Source organism: Manis javanica, chromosome 16 (genome assembly GCF_040802235.1).
Source record: "Manis javanica isolate MJ-LG chromosome 16, MJ_LKY, whole genome shotgun sequence".
Lineage (NCBI taxonomy): Eukaryota > Metazoa > Chordata > Mammalia > Pholidota > Manidae > Manis > Manis javanica.
In genome coordinates this window covers 47,509,091-47,528,714 of record NC_133171.1, presented here as the reverse complement: position 1 = coordinate 47,528,714, position 19,624 = coordinate 47,509,091, and the positions used below count along the sequence as shown (strand labels likewise).

Here is a 19,624-nt window from a genome sequence, read left to right as displayed (position 1 = left end):
CTGTAGCACCAGGAGCCACCCCAGGGGTCAGGTGCCTCATGAGCTGTCAAAACTCAAAGGATTTCCTCAGACTAGAGCTCCTGGAGCCATGTTTATTAGAGAAGTACTTCTGGGTGCCTGCTGACTGGTAAGCACTGCTCAGGGTTGGGGATACAGAGATTAATTCCAGTAAGACAATATTTATGGAATGCCTCTCAGGGGCCACATTTATCTACATATATTAATGGCTCAAACATCCTTATAAGGTAAGTACTTTCTCTTCATTTTACAGATGGGGAAATTGAGGCACAGAGAGCTTAAGAAATTTCCCAAAGTCACACAGCTTATCAGTGGTGGATCTCGGCCCCTGATATTGTAGCCACAGTGCTTCTCGTCACTGTTGCTTTAAGGATCTCCATGTGCATGCACACACATGCACATGCATGGTGGGTACATGTATGCAGAAGTGACAATACAAAGCACACTCATGGCTACAGTTACAGGAATGTTAATGGTGCTTGGGGACAGTGGGAGGCATGACTTTTTCTGATAGAAGCCTCCAGAAGCCAAGAGGAGATAGTTCGAGTTTGGCTGACTTAGCTGGGGGTTCAGGGGGCAGCTTTGCAATTAACCACTGGTCCCAGGTAAGAGGACTTAGGTTCCTCCAGCCCACCCTGGCCCAGGGAGAGGTCTGGCCCTTCTGCTACCACCAAAGCCTGAACATACCTTTCAAAGCTGTGACCTCAGTAATGCACATATTTTTTCATATCTCAACACTGAGGCAAACATGGCCAAGCCACCCCAAGATGCAGGTCCCACAGGAGGTGGTACAACTCCTTGACCCTTGGGACATAAGCAGGCTTAGGCCCGTTGCTTATATATGAGTTCCCTACCATTTGAGCCTCATCCTTCTCCCTGAGGGTCTGCCCACCCAATACCAAGTGGGTCCTCCCTTCATTTTGCACCCCCACCCCAGGATCTTTATGCACATGACATCATATGTAAGATTGCATTCATCAACTTGTCTATTTTATCTTTTGGTCATTGTTTTAAGTCACTAAGGTTTGGGATAGTGTGTTATGTAGCACTAAACAAAACAAATAGCCAAGACAAATTTGAAGAACAAGTTCAGGAACCAAGACTTACTGTGAAGTTGCAACGATCACAATGCCGCCCTGGAATAGAAAATTGGCCAGGGCAACAGAATGGAGAGGTGAGAAACAGACCCGTGTATATTTGGAAACTTGATATTTACCAGAGCAGGCGTTATGAATCGGGGGGAGAGGAGAGAGTGCGGAATAGTGCTGGCACAAATGTCCATCCATACGGGGGACAAAGGAGATTAGAGTCCTATCTCATGTCTTACATAAAAATAAATCCCACATGGATTATAAACCTAAAGTTCATTAGTAATCAAAGAAATTCTAATCTTAACTAAATACATTTTTACCTAGTATATTATAGGGAAAAATACATGTGACATTTTATTTTAAAATATATATTATATATATATATGCATATATATATATAAATGTGTATATGCATAGATAACCTCATATTTTCTAATTCTGAGAGTCCATGATAATAATCACAGAAAAAAATATAATTTCTGATCACAGAACTAGATCACCAAATGGCATTTTCTCTGTAAAAATGCATCTAAAACCACCAGGTATGTGGTGTTATCAGATCTTTGTTATATGAAAAGTTTATGCCACATAGATGGAAGAACAGAAAAACACTTAAACATGGCACTAGATATAAACTTTAGTGTTAAGTAAGTTCACTATAAAATTTCATCTACGCAATACAAAGCTTCTAACTTCCTAGATCTGAACCACTTTTCCCTCTTTTTCTTTTATTTTTTTCACTTTTAAAAACAGCAAAATATTATTTGACAAAGCTAGGTGATAAGTACAAGTATTTATTATATTAGTCCATATACACTTCTGTGTGCTTAAAATATTTCTTAATTTGCAAGAAATAGCTATTGCAAAAGTCCAAGCAAAAGCTGCTGCAGACCATAGCCCAGGGAGCTGGCCTCTGAGGAAGAGGGAGTGGCACTGAGGAGAGGGCTCAGGGCTGGTGCCGTCCAGCTTGGGGAGAGGGTTAAGGCCCTGAGGGCAGCAGAGGAGTGGGGATGGACATGGGGGAAAGAGAAAGGTGGGTGGCAGTTCTCTGCCCGGTATAGAAGATGGTGCGGTGGGGAGGAATTGAAGAACACACAGGATGTGTGGCCAGGCTGACTCGGAGAAGCCTGGTGGCCAGTGAGAGGGAAGGTGAAAGATAAGTTAGAAGAGAGAGCCAGTTTAGGGAGGAAGATAATGAGTTTAGGTTTAGAAGCATTTAGAAGTGTACAACTGAAGGACAGCTAAGCTTAAGCAGTTGAAGACGAGCATCTGTAGCTCAAAGGAGAGATCAGGACTTAGGGTCACTTGCTGACCCAGAAGAAAATGCCAAGAAGGTTCTGACTCTTAGGAGATACTTTTCTTTACATGGTGAGGGAAAGATGAGGATTCAAAGAAGCTACTGGAGAGGTAGAAGAAATGCCAATATTCCACAGTGCATCAGTCAGGGAGAGCTAGCTGCTGTAACAAAAAAGCCCAATACGAGTTCATTTCTCCCTCCTAAAGGCTGGTGAGGAAGCTCTGCTCCACACGGTCAACCAGAGACGTAGGTTCCTTCTAACTAGTGGCTCTATTATCTTCTACAGCGTCAGAGGCCTCCACTGGATCTACACCTGGGCAGCAAATGAGGAGAGAGAACATTGAAGGTGGCACAAGAGGTCAGGTCTGGAAGGGGCAAACTTCATTTCTTCTAGAACCCAGTCACTTGGCTGCCTCTGATTGCAAGACAGGCTGGACAACATAGTCTAGCTGTGTTCTTAGGAGGAAGCAGCAGTTAGGTGAATAACTACTTAGTTTCTTCCAAGAGTCAAGACATGGTGAAATGAAAGTTCTTAATGAATATTCTAAATCCTAGGGCAGCTTCCTTAGGGTTCAGAAATTTGGCCCATCTTCTCTTTCCTAACTGCTACTGCCTTTTCTCCTGAATGAGCTTCTTTCTCCCCAAAATCCTTACTGGATTTCTCAAAACAAGCTCCTTCGTCCAGGTGTCATACATGGAACCAGTGTGCAAGCTGGACTGTATGACTTTCCCGTCTTTCAGTTTCATTTGAGGACATCCAGGCTGACACCAACAAAATGCCTTTAAAAGAATCTGACATTGTACTCTCAAGAAGACAGCAAGAGCTCATTTTCAAAGTCCACATTTATCTTTCTGTCAATACCTGGCAGCTGCCTTCTCACTGACGTCCCCTTCAGCTCTCCCTTGACCCAGTTCTCCGTGGCTTTAGTCTTTTGCCCACCCCCTGGTGGTCATTAGTGTCTCCACTGCATAAATTGTGTCTTCTCTGCCAAAAACGTAGAAATCAACAAGTTGGGCCTGAAGTACGTGAAAGTACGGATCCTCCATATCTCTCTGGTCCCTGATATTTTAGGTCTTGTCCTTTAGCAGTTGAGATGTTTGTGGGGATGGTTTAGAGATGTGGGAGTGGGAGGCTGATGGAAGCGGGGTTCTGCTACATGACAGTAGCTTTTGAACACAAAAGTAAGCTGAAGCCTGCTGCAATGATGGATGTATTTAGATTTGCTCCACAAACCATGGGTGTTTGAAGAGACATTAATAAATGTCATGGGAAAATAATCCATGCTGGTAATAGATTTTTTGCAAATATTTTCATGTTTGAAACTGTTAGAAGCTCAATATCCATAAATAAGAGGCTGATGAAATAAACGGCACGAACGATGCTATATCCGCATGAACAAACATTAGGTAGGCATTACAAGAAGTGAAGTTAAGCTGTATCTGTGGATATAGAAAGATGTTCTGGATATATTAGATGAAAGAATGCGAGCTATGAAACTCTATCCAGCATGAGCTCATTTGTGTTTGTGTCTGTGTGTGACCATATTAGAAAGACTAGATGAACACACATCAGAATGATCAGAGGGATTCTCTCGGGGGCAATGGGATTAGAGGAGTGGAGGACAAGTCCACTCAATAAAATTAATCAGACTGGCCCTGGAGCCAGACTCCGTGGATCTACGTCTAGCTTCCATCTTGTACAAGCTGTATGATCTCAGGCAAGTTATTTACCTCTGGATCTCAGTTCCCCAGAACAATAATATTACCTCCCTCATAGGTAGTGACATAACACTTGTAAAGTGCTTGGGACAATGCCTAGCATATAGTAAGCACTCCACAAACGCTAGTGTGTGTGAGGGGTGGAATTATGGACAACTTCTACCTTTTTAGAGTGAATTTTTATGTGTTTTTCACATAAAATTAATGGACTATAGTTTTAAAAGATTTTAAAACAAACTTTATACAGTTATTCTTGTAGTAGATATAATCTCCCTTAAAGTTGTGTTCACTCAACAAAAAGCTACAAACACCAAATTATAAAATAGATCAGTCATGACAATGAAAGTACAACATAGGAAATATAGTAATAATATTGTAACTTCTTTGTATGTTGATAGAGGGCAACTACCATTATCGTAATGAGCATTTAGTAATGTATGTAGTTGTTAAATCACTATGTGGTACACCTGAAACCAATATCATGTTGTATATCACCTATAATTCAATTAAAAATACATGTGCATGTGCTGGGACTGGATTAGGTCAAGGGCAGGCAGACAGCAGTCCAGTCTGGCAGCAGCTGGTGGCGCAGGCGTGGAGATGCAGGGTGGTGGGCCCAAAGGGAAGATCTGTGTCAGAATGGATTGCCCATTGTGCTCTGGGTCTAGCACTCAGGCCAGGGCATTGCATGGAAACACTGCCACCGTGTGGGGTTCCCTTGGTGCTAGCGTTGGGAATCAGCCCTTCCCCTGGAGAAACTGTGTTCTTTGTTTTTCAGAAAGGCTGTAGTTCTCTAATAAACCCCTTTCATTTTTAAAGCATTTACTTCTGGCCATGGCAAGACCAGTCTTAAGTTATCCCTGGTCAGATCTCCGTGGTCAAAGTCTGAGTCCCCATTTCCACCCGACAGGCATCCTCACTACTCAGCTTAAACCGGGACACTGCCACCCAAGGGTGGCTCTCTGGCTGAGATGGCCAAATATGTCCCAAACTTGTTCTGATGCTCATTTGCGGTCCTCTCTTCACTCCCCACACCCAGGAATTGATCTTCTAGAATCCAGCCACTACAGATTTATAATATCAGCATCACTTTCAGTGCTTCCTTTGTTTATTACACCTTCCTAGTGCCTAGTATGGTGTCTGGTCCATGGCAGATGTTTGAAAAACATTTGTGGAATGAATGAATGTGCGCCTGGGAAGAGCGCTCCGGGCTCTCCCATTCCCTCTGTCAGAGTGAAAGGAACGCCAAGAAGGAGGGGAAGTACTGGCCAGGTTCCTTCCAGGAAAAGACAGCACACACAGGGTTCAATTGCTGATCGTTTTAACAGGGTTCTTCACAGAGGCGTGGGCAAGGATAGGCAGCCAGCAAGGGCTGATGTTGCAGCCAAACACAGGGGCCTGGCCACACCCCCAGACTTGAAAAAGCAGGGACAGAGAATTGTGTTACTGGAGCCCAGTGAGAACTACAGCTGTGGAGAAGGGCCACCAGTGGGAGCCGTGGCTATGGGGAAAGCAGCTGCGGTGCAAGCCTCAGCGGTCGGGGAGGCAGCAGGGGAAGGTAAATATGCCGACTGATTTCTCCTTCTAGTCTCCAGACTCCTGCCAATATCTCCCTTCGGTCAGACCCAGCAGTAAGCCAGTGAGCTGGGAGCCTGGGTGGTGGAGTCCAGAGGGGTCGGTCTCTCAGGGACAGGGCAGAACTGACCAGGGATAACATCGGCCAGCGGATAGGGGCAGAAGTGAGGGTGACCAGTGGTCAGGGTCTTCAAAAGCAGCAGAAAAAGCAAGGAGGGGAGGGCTGGGAGGTGGCCATTCATGACCTCTGCTGATCAGACCAGTGAGCAGTCAAAGGGCATGAATAACAAAGCCATCTCTAAAAAGTAAAAGAAGAAAGGAAGGAGGAAATACAGGATAATAAATGAGCAGTAATTTAATGGTAAGCGAGACAAGTGAGGGCCTTTCAGGACAGGTGATATGGTGCCCCCATGAATGGGGAGGGAAAGCGGGGGAGGTGGGGTGGCTAGAACTTGAAGACACTGGAAGAGAGAGAACAGTGAGCCCCTTGGGATCACCCAGGAGAGTGAGACACGCGGGCACAGAGAGATGGGGGAAGCCAGCCTAGAAAGACAAAATTTCCCAAAGCCACATAGCTAGTAACTAGAGGCCTGTAAGAAGCCAAAACCTGTGTGCTCAAGCCTTATGCTGGGGTTCTAGTTTGTGTCCCACACAGCCTTCCAATCCCCACACTTCACCCCCATGTGTAGCCTAGACATCCTCCCAGCCCAGGCCAGAATCTGGACCAGTTCTGATCCAGTCAAGTGGCAGATGAGGTTCCCCATGCTTCTACCTCAGCCCCATGATGTTTTTGATGACCTGTGCCAGGTTCAGAGCCTGGGCCCCTGCCTCTCAGCTCCTGTGTCCTCACCCAAGTCTTCCTTCTGGGTCTACCATCCTGCATATCTATGCCTGGGCCACCAGCTGCTGCCAGACTGGACTGCTGTCTGCCTGCCCTTGACCTAATCCAGTCCCAGCACATGCACATGTGCACGCATGCACACTCACTCACTCACTCACTCATTCACTCACTCACTCACTCCTTGGGAGGTGTTCTGCTCTGAAGAGGGGAGTCGTTGGCCCTGAACAGGAACTGAGATACTGTTAAGAAAGGGGGAACTTCCTCAGCTGGAAGTACAGAGTGATGGTATAAGAACAAAGAGAGGCTGGAAGAAGATCAAGTCTGAGAGGGGTCTAAACAGAGAGGCTGGGGCTTAAAGGTGAGGGTTTGGACCCAAGAAGGTGAGAAAGTATAAAAGCAAAACAGGACTAAAGAAGGAACTAGGGAGAAGGAAGTCACAGTGGCTGCCTATCAGCAAATGACACATGCGGTCTCTTGTTTGTGTTTGGTGGCCCTAGCCAAGGGTGGGTGGACTCCAGCAATTACTTTCTTCAACTCACTTCTCAGGCAGGTCTGAGGGGCTGTCCCAGTTTGGGCCAATGGTGTACCCTACTAGAGTTTGGCTTGTTCCAGCTGTAAGATGTCTGTTCCCAAGCCCCCTGTTCCAGCCACACCCTTTCCCCAGCCCAGGGCCGGTTTTGGTGCTGGCCATGGTCCTGACCAAAATCTGGTGCTTCTGTAGCTCTCAGGTTGGCTAGAGTAGGGGTGGGGGGATAATGCAGGATCTGAAAGGCATCTAATGGTCTTGATTTAAATTTCTAGGGAAGAGAGAGAGGGGGACTAGAAAGAAGGGTGTGTTTGAGGAGAATGACAATTTGGAATAGTTGCCACAAGAAGTTTACTAGGGAACCTCTGGGCGTTCTGAAAATGATTGCCTTGCAGCTGTGAGGTCTCAGCCAAAATTAGACATCCAGAGCATGCCATGTACCCAGAGTCTTCTGGTCTGGGGCTTCCCCATCATATCCAGGGACAGTGTGTCTCCAAGAGACCTGAGTTCTCAGGCAGAATGACTGGCACATATGTGGTGGTTCAATAAATGCAAGCATCAGTGAATGATGGGTTTCAGATGTAATAATAGAGGGGAAAAGATCTCTTTGTCCAAATGTGAAGTGGAAAGTTTCTTTAAACTCAGATTTGGCAAAAGGAAAGGAAAGACCCTGTGTTTGGGAGTGGGGTGGGGCAGAAATATTTCTGTGCTCAGATATGAGGATCAGAGAATTGAAGCACAAATTAGCACAAGCTAAAAGAAGAGAACATTTGACATGCATGTGCTATGTGGAACTAGTAAATATTTCTTGGTGCCTGCTATTTGCTATGAGACTTAAAGAAGTCTCCAGGTGGCCCAGACCCTGGGTCCTTGGATATCAGAGCAACTAGATACTTTAGGATCTAATCTAATGCCTAATGTCTTGACTTTTCTGACCTGGAAGATGATATCTGGATATGATTAAGGTGTCTTGGGAAGCCCCCTGCTGGTCCTTCTGCTGTTACACCACTGGGCTAAAGGAAGTGGGAAGAAGGAGTCAGTTTGGAACGTGAATAGGCCAGAGAGAAGATAAAGGATTGAGATTTCTGAATTTGCTTTTGCCTAAGACACGGAAAGCTAGAAACCATTTACAATAGCATCAAAGTCATACTTGGGTAGAAATTTAACAGTATGTGTGAGATTTACATGTTGAAAACCACACAAATATTGGTGAGAGAAAACAGGATAGATAAATGGAGACCTAAATTGTGTCCATGGATTAGAAGATTCATTGATGTTAAGATGTCTAATTTCCCCCAAACTAAGGTATAGATTCATTGTAATCCTAATCAAAAGCCTGGCAGCCTTTTTTGGGGGCTAGGAGAGGGATATAAATTGACAAGCTGATTCTAAAATTTACATGGCAAAGCAAAGTAACTGCAACAGCCAAAACCATTTTGAAAAAGAACAACACAATTGGGTTACTCACACCATCTGATTTCAAGACTTGGTGTAAAGCCACAGTGAAAAGTCAGGATGGTATGATATTGCTGAAAGGATGGACACAGAGATCAATGGAACAGAAAGGATAGTCAAGAACTAGAACTACATATCAACTGATTTTCAACAAAGATGCTAAGGCAATTCAATGGATAATCTTCTCAACAACCCCCCACCCCCATCTCCATCTTCATCACCCCCTCTGCCTCCTAAGGTCCTCTGCTCCAGGCCCGTGACAGACACCTTCCCTGGAGCGGACAAAGGTGGAGGGGCCTCCTGTGAGCTAGCCCAGGATTCATCTGATAGCCAGACGCCCCCCAGCTAAGCTGCTCACGGCACCACACACTCACAGGACAGCCCAGGTGCTGTGTATCCAGCTGGCCCAGGCCCTGGGTCCTTGGACATCAGAGCCACTAGATCCTTTAGGATCTAACCTAATGCCTAATGTCTTGACTTTTCTGACCTGGAAGATGATCCCTGAATATGATTAAGGTGTCTTGGGAAGCCCCCTGCTGGTCCTTCTGATGTTACACCACTGGGCTAAATAAACTCTTAAGTGTTAATACCTAAGCTCTTGAGGGTTGAGGGGCAAGGAAAGGGCCCAAATTTGGCTATTACATAGCCTGTGAACTGAACAGACTCTGGTCCAGAGCTCGTGCTGTGTGATCCCATGCCTGTCCTGCCAGGGGAAAGTGGTTTAATTCCCTGTCCGAATACTGCAGTGCAGTTGAGTCAAGGGGCACCAAGAAGTCTTCAAAAGCATTGCCTGCCTTTCTCACAATAACTGACAAACAGATTCATTTGCTTAAGTCGAGGCAATCTTCTGTTTTCTGCTCTGTACTCTGTAAACAAATGACATCTAATGATGTACCAACATAAAATGGGAGGAGGGGGATAATGACTAGTTCAAGGAGACTCAGGACACACGGGTGTGAGATGGGGCTGAAGAGAAATAGGTCTAAGGTCAGAAAGTGAAATAGATACCAAGATCCAGGAAGCAAATGACCTTTGTAGGCATCAGTTTACCACAGCGGGTCCTCTCACGTGGGTGGCACTGTTCCCTTTGGCCTGAACTCTGGGAGGAGCCCAGGGAGAAAAGGCATGGGGTGGGGAAAGGGGAATGAATGAACAGGCTGCAGCCATGGCTGTGTGTAAATGAAGGCCAGTCCAGGCCAGGGTGGGAGGGTGTCAAAGGTTTCTGCCAGGATTTCTTCTGGTATTACTCAATTTGAAAATATTTGTCTCTATTGAGATGAGAGACTCAAGGGGAGAGGATGAGGTTAATCAGGAACCCAGTCTTCTTACAAACACATACACAAAACCATCAGGATAGACTTTTTTTACTCTGTCATGATTTCCCAGGAGAATAAATTATTATTCTGATGGGGCAGATTCCAGTGCAGGGCTTGTTTGCTAAGAGTGGGGGGTTAAAGTTCATTAAAAGATTGCATAGTTGCATTTCACCTTTCTTTTCTGAATCCTATTTTGCCATTTTGATCCAATCATCTTTCTTCTTCCTGCATTATTACTCATACGCTTGGGAGTTCTTAATCCTTCTGGATTGCAGTTGGCTAGCGGTACAGTTGGCTAGGAAGGAACGTGAAATCTTGCTTGAGGGTCTCATGCTTCAGAGAGGCTTGCCATAAAACCCTCTATTGGGCTATTAGGGAGTTGACCAGCTATTCATAGAGTAAGCCTTTGATTTACAATCTGATATTACTACTTATGGGTAGAGCTTCACTGAGTGCCTCTCAGCATATTGGTAAAACATAACAAGCAAAGTATGTTTTCTCTTAGGGAAGTGAAGAACTAGAAAAAATTCTGTTCACCTCTTTATTCAACGGAATGCAAATATTTACTTATTGTGGATAAGCTGAAATTTTTAAGGGATTCCAGATAAACTTTTGTTTTACTGTTTATTTCCTTTCTGTTGTCTACTTGTCCTTGTTATTCCTATTTCTAAAATTCTCTGCTTGTTAGGCCACTTGTGTAAACCATCCACTTTATCACAAACTCTTTCTACACTAAGTCACAATTTGCTTATCTTCTGTGCCCAAACACTAATTTCCTTTGTCCTGACTTTACAGTGCTTGGTATCCCTGTCACTCCACGTAGGTGATACATTTCTTGAGGACAAAGAACATGTTGGTCTCATGATTGCATGCCCATAATATTGGGTGTGGATGGCTCTATGCTAAATAAATAATGCACTTACCACTCTGGTGAAAAAGGAAACTTGTCTCCATAGTTGTCAAATATATTTTCTTCAGCTCCTTTTTAGCAGAAGTTCTTGCCTTGTCCTAAAAGTGAGTCCACTGAAGCCATATAACTGGAACGTCCTCATCCCCCTTTCTCACTCCAAATGTCCCTGTTCTCATTCTTGTATCTGAAGAAGTGTTTCTTTTTATTGCTGAGTTTGATAATCTCGCTCATTCTTTGGATTCCAGTAAGCATTTTGTGGGTAATTTATCTTTTCTTCTTTTTTATCTTTAATTTCTTCTATTACATATGTCTCCTGCTTGACTCAGAAACTTGTTAAGGTCTTTCATATCTTAAAAGTGACTTTCCCTTAGTGGTGCTTTTCTCTCAAATGAGAGTCTCATCTTTTCCCTTGTTTTCATTTCTAAAATTCTCGATGGACTGTTTACATCTGCTGCCTTCATTTCTAATTCACTCTACTCTTTTGAAATATAGTTTCTAACTTTAATGTTCTATGTCCCATTGAAGATTATTGGTGCCCACTAATTTTAAAAACACAATAAAACTTTCTTATATTTCATCCTCTTGAATGTTTTTGCAGCACTTAATTATTTTGAGAATCCTCTCTCCATGTTTTTTGGTGGCTTTCTCTCAGTTGACAGGAAATCATACTCTCCAGGTTATTTTCAGTCTCTTCTGTATCTTCTCTGATGGTCCCTTCACTAACTCCTTTTGAGGTGTATGATTAGAGTGCTATCTACTTTCTTCTTTTTCACACATTCTCTGTTGGCAATGTCAGCTCCCCCATAGGAAAGGAGAACTATTGGTTAGAACAGGCCAGGGACATTGCTAGATGAGGATAGATAGCTGGATAAAGAATAAACAATCTGTCTAGTTCTTCTAGGATCACACACTATGGAGAGGTTTTCTATTCTTTTTCTCTCAGCTCATTTCCCACATAGCTAAACTACTGTCAGTGATTCTCCAGGTAGACAGTTCTTGAGTGGCGTAACACAACTCTATGAAAGTATTCTACCCAGCAACTAATGATACAAAACTCTTCTATCTTGATTGGTTATCAGTGTGAGGACTTTCCAGTCCTGGGAGGGATAGAAAGGTATTTTAACACTTAATGAATATATTTTGACTGAGTTAACAAGCCCCATTCTGAAGAAGCTAACCATTTTACTGTCTCATTTTTTTTCCCTTCCAGAATGGGTTCCAGGTGGGCTCCTTGCGTGTTGATTCTGTTAGTGAATCTTATCAGGCTGGATTCCTCCATGGCCCGAGGCAAAGTCTCTCCAGGTAAGAACAGCGTGGTTTTTCTCAGGGGTGTATGCCTCACTGGCATGGGGAGGAAGGGCTTTCCCCCTAGGTCTGGTATTTGCAGACCAGACTGGAACTGGCTTTTGCCTTCAAAGGGAGTGTTCTTCCTTTTGAAGAACAAAAGCATTGAAAAGTGTTCCTTCAAGTCCACCATACACAGTGGACTGCTGGGAAAAAGGACTTCCTGTACTAGAGCCACAGATTCAAGAAGTAGGGAGGCAAGGAGGAGGGAAACATTTTGTCTTGCTTAGAGCTCTTATTGTATCAATTTCACCCTCAAGAACTGCAGAAAATGGAGGCGGCCTGAAAATAGCTGTCATTTGTCAGTCAGGAGTTCGCTCTGATGGTTGTGACTGTTTCTGTGTTTATCCAATTGGGGTACATGTGGACAAAAGGAATTGGAAACAAAGGTTGCTTCTTTTGGCATTATTAGGCCCCAGTTTTGAGACATAACAGAAGTTGAATGCATTATCCCTGTCCTCAGGTTACTGGGTATGTGTATTTACTGCTGTTATTTTTCTAGCTGGGATGATAGTCTATGTAGACGTGAAGCAGTTTTACACCATGAAAGCATATCTATCAACAGAAAACAGGATATAACGTGCTAAAAACAGAGCCTGTTTGAATGTCAAAGTCTCCTTAATACAAAAGAGGAACAAACCCATGGGGAGGGTGGGTGGGGGAAGATCATTGCTCTTAGAGAATAGAAACCTCTCTGAGCTTATAATGTCCATTAAACACCATAAATGGAAAAGCAGTGAGCCTGGATCTTAAATTGACATAGATCTGACTATCATACTTTTTTTCCTGATTTAGATTGTAAGGAATAGCTAATGGGAGGTTAGAGCCTCTTTGGAAACTAGCTACTGAGTGACAGCTGAGCAGGGATGACATGACTCAGGAAGAACACCGCAGTCCTTATCAGCTCAGTGGCTCCTGGGGGAGGCCTCTGAGCTTAGAAATGAAAGCAAATTTAAGATGAGTAACAACTATCCTTCAAGTCTCAGCTTAAATGCCATTTTTTCAGGCAAGTCTTTTCTGGCCAACCCACATTATAACCCATCTGAATTTCCTTTTATTATTGTTCTCGAGTGCACAGACTTGAGTTCATCTTATCCAGTGAGTTCACAGCACATTGTAGTCATTTGTCAGTGGAAGAACTCTCTTTTCCCTTCTCTTGTCTCCATTCTCTCTCCCTCCTTGCCTTAGATTTCCATTCTAATGTGTCCAGTATGTCTGCAAGTCAGATGGTGGCCTTTAATATGTGGCATTGTTTTTCTGTGTGTATTTTTAAATTTTAATAAATGTCATTGTGCACTGAATCACATTGTTTCTTTTCTCACTTAACACTATACTTCTGAGCTCTACCTCAGTTTCTTCACCAGTGGAAAGCAGGTCAGGGAGGGTAAGTGTTTCTACATAAAACTACTGGATACAGAACTGGAACTCGAATCAACTGAGACATAACCCAGGGCCATTTACCAATTTGTCTCTTAAAAATTTCCACATCTTTAAATCTAAGACAGATTTCATTGTGTCTTAGTCCATTCAGGCTTCTATAACCAACACAGATGGTGGCTTATAAACCACAGAAATGTATTTCTCCCAGTTCTGGAGTCTGGGAAGTCCAAGATCAGGGTGTCAGTGTGGTGGTGTTCCGGTGAAGGCTGTTGCTGGTTCTCAGCTGGCACTTTCTCCCTGTGTCCTCAATGGTAGAAGGGCTGGGGACTTCTCTGGAGCCTCTATTATATGGGCACTAATCCCACTCATGGGGGCTCCACCATCAAGACCTAAGCACCTCCCCAAAGCACCTCTTCCTAATACCATCACCGTTAGGGGTTAGAGTTTCAACACACGAACTGGGAGCACAAACATCAGGGTGTCAGCGTGGTGGTGTTCTGGGGAAGGCTCCCTCCTGGTTCTCAGCTGGCAGTTTCTCCCTGTGTCCTCAGGAGCCATAGCACTGTGTGCTCTACAAATGAGAATCATACTTTTTCTTATTTATGAGGACTGGTTAAGTAACTGGAATATTAAATTACTTTGGAGAACATGAGCAGATTAATGAAGAACATTGTATGAAAATATATAGCTCAAACCAATTGCTTGTAAAATTAGTAAGGTACTTTGAAAGTAGAAAATTGTAGCAGACAATGGAAGTAGTTTCCTTTGATTCCCTCTTCGGTGGCAATGTTTAATATAAAAGCCCCCAAAGAAGGTTTAAGCTAATCTTATTACTTCCTATCACCATGTTGTTGCAGCTACTAGAATTGAAGGCATAGTGCCAATGATGTTGACGATAATAACCTTCAAGCCACGACTAATTTTATTTTGCCCAATGCCAAGAAAGACAATGAGGTCATTACCTCATTAGAGCCAACAGAGGGGATGAGGTCTCTGAGTAAGAGTGCAAAGGAAAAGGTCCAGAAGGAAATTCTTGGAGAAAACACAGTGAGTGGAGGGCACACCTAATACGTACCTACTGTGCATTTCTTTGCGTCTCCTCCATCACTCCTTTGCTTTGCTCCAGAAGGAATGTATGGAATGAATATGGTTCTGGCAAGAATGCTACAGAATTATTCCATACGGGGATGGATCCTTTTGATTTGATCATACAGGGAGTTAAAACCTTGGGCTTCTGAAATCTTAGCTTGGAAAAATCTAGTGCAGTATCTGGCAAAATTCAAACAGTCAATAACTATTTGTTGAATGAATGTCTATGACTTTTGAGATTCTGGCCTGCTTCTTTGGGTCACATGTCTCTTGTTTGGCTGGCCTGGCAGGATGGGCCTCAAGCTTTTTTCTACTGCTAAGTGGAACCAGAGTGGGGTCCCAGGGAGAAGAGGCTACTTTGACCTATTTACTGAGGTCAGAAGGCCTCCTCTCAAATCCACGTGGTCTGGCTTAATTTACAAGGTATGGGTTTCCCAAAGGTAGGAGCTGACTCACAGTCTTGTTTATTTTTTCCAGAAGATTTTGTGATTCAGGCAAAGGCTGACTGTTACTTCACCAATGGGACTGAAAAGGTGCAGTTTGTGGTGCGATTCATTTTTAACTTGGAGGAGTATGCACGTTTTGACAGCAGTGTGGGAATGTTTGTGGCATTGACGGAGCTGGGGAAGCCTGATGCTGAGTTGTGGAATAACCGGTCAGATATATTGGAGAGGTGTAGAGCTTCTGTGGATGCCCTCTGCAGGCATAACTACTGGCTGGGCGCCCCCTTCACTGTGGAGAGAAAAGGTGAGGTGGACTGGGAGGTCTGGTAAGGCTCAGGAATCTTCCACATGTGAGCCAGGGCTCTTCTTTACTTAGGCAATTTTCTGCTTCAGGAAGCAGAATATGGGTTATGAGCCGGGGAATTTGTATATATGTTCTTGCCCCAATTGTGACTCATGCTCCTTGCAGGTCAGGTCACTGTGGCCTTGGTTCCAGACCCCCAAGGTTCTCAGGAGCTCTCAAGTAGAAGGCTAATTGTAGGAGAGTCTGATAAGGTCTTAATCCTCCTTAGGGTCATTGACATACCCAGTTTCTGAGTCTTGGGGTCTGACGGTTCCCCATATTTCCAGTTCCATGTGGGTGATCTGGGAAAGAGATTAGGGGCAGAGGTAGTCCCTAAAGAAACCTCAGTCCTGCCTTGGTGGTTTTCTTTCATGATGCCTCACTTTCCTCTCCCTTCCCAGTACAACCAGAGGTGACTGTGTATCCCGAGAGGACCCCATCCCTGCAGCACCGCAATCTGCTGCTCTGCTCTGTGACGGGTTTCTATCCAGGAGACATCACCATCAGGTGGCTCCGGAATGGGCAGGAGGAGAGCGCCGGGGTCATGTCCCCTGGCCTTATCAGGAATGGAGACTGGACCTTTCAGACAGTGGTGATGCTGGAAATAACGCTTGAACTCAGAGATGTCTACACCTGTGTTGTTGACCATCCCAGCCTGCTGAGCCCTATTTCTGTGGAGTGGAGTGAGAACCAGCTTCTTGTACTGTCTGGGCCTGAGTCAGGGTCATACTGTCTCAATATGGGACCTGGGTTCCCTCTGCATTCGTCTTTTCACAGCATTAATCCTCTTTCCCACTGAGCTGAGGAAGTCAGAGAAATTGGAGTCCTTGGTTTATGGGAGGAGAAAATTTTGCAGGCATCTATTCTTACATCTTCTAAGAAATAAGGAGGTCTAATATCTTTGTCACTTTCAACTTTGGGAACTAGTGTCCTCCAATACTTTAGTCTCAGTATTTTGGGTCATTCTTACGGGCTACAAGAATCACTAACAGAAACCCCATGGGTGTAAACCTTGGCTTCAAAGAACCATTTCTAAATTTATTCCTTCTCTAGCTTTGGATTTGGGGTACAGTACAGACTCTGGGATTTCAAGAAAGTACAGCAAATATTGAGAGCTTTTTTACTAACTTTAAGGCCTGTTTCCCATAGGAGCTCAGTCTGAACGTTCTTGGGAAAAGATGCTAAGTGGAGCTGCAGCCTTCCTGCTCGGGCTGATCTTCCTTGTGGTGGGACTCGTCATCTGCGCCAGGGCTCAGACAGGTAACGAGCCTCTCAGGAGCACACTGCCGCCTGCCCATGGCTTCCCCCCTTCCCACTTTTCCTAATGTCAAAGACGTGAGGCAGAAGGTTCACTGTACTTCTCAGGGATCATTGAGATAGTTTTTCTGAAGCTAGAAACATTCCGGGGGTCAGAGGAGATGGAGCTCCGATCTTGTAGGTCATCTCCCACCCCTCAGGATACTCACAACATTTGGTCCCAACTGGGGCATTCTACTTCTTGCCTCTCTTTCATTCCAGGATATGTGGAGACTCAGTTGTCTAGGGACAAGGTAATGTCTTCTTCCTTGTCTTTGAGGGGCAGACCATTCTCCCAGTCCTTCAGACAGAGGGAGACGTCTTGGTGGTGACTGGCTGGGTGGCACTGCCTGCTGCCTGAGGGTCCCTCCCAATACTTTGATCACTGTCCAGCAGGTTACGAGAGCAGATCCCTCATCACTGCTGTGCTAAGGTCCTAACTGAAGCTTCTTCTCCTGGAACTTGAAGTACCACCTGGGTCCTAGGCTAAGTAAAGGACATTCAGAGGTCAGTGTTCCAGAGTGACTTTGCCATGAGGCCTTGGAGGAGTTCTGAGTTTCCTAGAGTTTTGTGTCCTGCGATCATGCATTGCTCACCCTTCTGCCCTCCTGCCTCCTACTCATATAGGTCATAGTCCCCACATCCAAGGACATTGTGCAGAAATTCCCCTAAGCCCGAACTCCTTCCTGTCCCAAGTGGTGCACTTTCTATGATCCAGTCCCAACCCATAAACCGTTATCCCCGTGTCTTTCTCTTGACCAACTGCAATCTCCACTGCCTTCAGAAGACAAATGCTCAGATGGTCACTGTTTCCTTTTCACTGTTTTTTAGAACCTTTTTTATTGTAAGATAAAATGGAGATACAAATAACCACAAAAAAATGTTTAATTTAATGAATTATTTAAGGCAAAACCTTTATAATCACCACTCGGGTCAAGAGCTAGAGCTCTGCCAGCCACCGCAGAAGACTCCATGGGCCTCAGGACACATGTTCAGAAATTTTACTGGGATGTATCTTGGTTTTAGTTGTGTGGGTTGAGTTTCTCAAATAAACTATGTTCTCTTTCAATTTGTTGTCCAAGTCTTTTTTAATTTTAGGGAATGTTTTATTGAGTCATATAATTTAGTATTTCCTTTGGTTCTCCTTTTCTAGGGACTCTGATCCTTTACATGTTGGAGTTTTTTGCATATCCTCAGTATTTTTCGTTTTCACTTGAATTGCCTTTCCCTCTCTTTTACTTTTCATTAAAAAATGGTTCTTCTCTCCTTCTCTTTCTGCTGAGGCCTTCCTCACTGTGCTTATTTGTTCTTCTGTCCCTTCTAGCCTGTGCCTCTGAAATTGGTTTCTTTTATTTCTAATTATTTCCTGGGGTACTGCCAGTATTTCTGAGATTTTCTCATTTTTTTAAAAAATTAGTTTTTATTTGATAAATTTGACATATTACATTTCGTGTATTTAAGGCATACAGTGTGTCACTTTGATATATTTGTATATTGCAGCATGATTGCAATTTAAGCGATATTTATCACATTATATAATTACGGCAGCATATTGTTTTTATTGAGATTTTCTAATTCTTACTCATGTTGTTATTTCATATCTAACCCTTCCTTAATGACTTTTAGTTTGTTTTGAAATAGGTTATAGTTTAGTCTTTTTGGTAGCATGATTTTTCTAGTGTGCTTTCATTGTACGGATTTTACACTAACTTTATGTAAGCTCTAACTTCAGTCCTTTTCTGTTGCTCTTTTTATATGAAATTAATATTCTTGAGTTTTAGGGGACTTCACAGAGCCTCCTCTTACGCTGTTTCTGTGTAGTGCTATAACATATAACAGCTTGTGCTTTGGGAGTTCCAGACTGTCTTTCCATCCTTCACTTTGAACTTCTTTTCTTCATCCCCTTGTCCCTGCCTGGCTCAGTTTTGATTCTATTACCCCCAAGTCTTCCTCTGCACAGAAAAGTTTCCTGGCTGGTCAGCTTAGAGAGTTCTTAGGGGTGAGACTGCTCTGCTCCCTTCTACGGCTGTTGGATCGGGCAGACCCCTCCTAGTTTCACATGCTGTTCTTGTACTTGGCCTGCTGTGTTTTTCAATGAGTACCCATCAGCCATTTGGGATTTATCGTATTCTCAGATATACCAGTTGCTTCCCCCTACATTCTCCAGCACAGACACTAACTCCAGGCAGATCTTGTGACTACTCATGATTTGTCCCCACCAACTTGCATTTTAAGGTTCATGGAGGTACCTTGCCACCTATTTTGTTGAAAATGTTAATATGCTTTTAAAAGTTAAACTTTTAATTTTGATATAATAATCATGGATGTAGATGTACTTATGTGAAATAATACAGAGATATTGTGCACTCTTTACCCAATTTCTCCTAAAGATAACATGTTACAGGCTGTAGTAAATGATCACAGGCTGATATGGGCATCTATGTAGTCTGAGCATTTAGGCATACTGAGCATTTCCATCACTGCAATGGCCCTGATCTTGCCCTTTGATAGCTTCTCATCTCCTATTTGCGCTCCTTGCTTAACCCCTGGCAACCATTAATCTGTTTTTCATTTCTTTCATTTTGTCATTTCAAAAATGTTATGTAAATGGAATCATACAATATATAACTTTTTGGGATTGACTTTTTTCCTTTTCATTCAGCCTAAGTCCCTGGAGTTTCAGCCAAGTTGTTCGTGTATCTCTATACAGTTTTCTCATTTTTATTGTTGAGTGGAATCCATTCCATCTTATGTATGTACCACAGTTTGCTTTCACTTTTTGGCTATTATGAATAAAGCTGCTCTGAACATTCATGTGCAGGTTTTTGTGTGAATGCACATCTTTAATTTTGTGGGGTAAATGCTCAGGAGTGTAACTGCTGGGTCGTATGGTGACTGCATGTTTAAGTTTTAAAGAAACTGCCAGGGTGGTTTTACCATATCACATTTCTCCAGCAATGATGAATGTCCAGTTTCTTGGC

The 19,624-nt window shown here is 43.7% G+C and overlaps 1 protein-coding gene across 3 annotated transcripts; it reads left to right on the top strand.

The window, feature by feature from the left end:
* Window positions 1-39: 39 nt before the first annotated feature.
* Window positions 40-17,701, top strand: LOC108401011 (HLA class II histocompatibility antigen, DO beta chain-like). 3 transcript variants are annotated; one of them, XM_037005706.2, is made up of 8 exons: window positions 40-1,192; window positions 2,693-2,764; window positions 11,959-12,050; window positions 15,039-15,308; window positions 15,749-16,030; window positions 16,497-16,607; window positions 16,866-16,897; window positions 17,040-17,701. In XM_037005706.2, exons 3-8 carry the CDS (start codon window positions 11,960-11,962, stop codon window positions 17,073-17,075), a joined length of 822 nt encoding a protein of 273 aa, XP_036861601.1. In that variant the 5' UTR covers window positions 40-1,192; window positions 2,693-2,764; window position 11,959; the 3' UTR covers window positions 17,076-17,701. The 3 variants fall into 3 exon arrangements, with proteins under 3 accessions (XP_036861601.1, XP_073080163.1, XP_036861597.1); XM_073224062.1 differs by having other exon boundaries at window positions 17,037-17,701; XM_037005702.2 differs by lacking the exons at window positions 40-1,192; window positions 2,693-2,764 and having other exon boundaries at window positions 11,876-12,050; window positions 17,037-17,701.
* The last annotated feature ends 1,923 nt before the right edge of the window (window positions 17,702-19,624 follow it).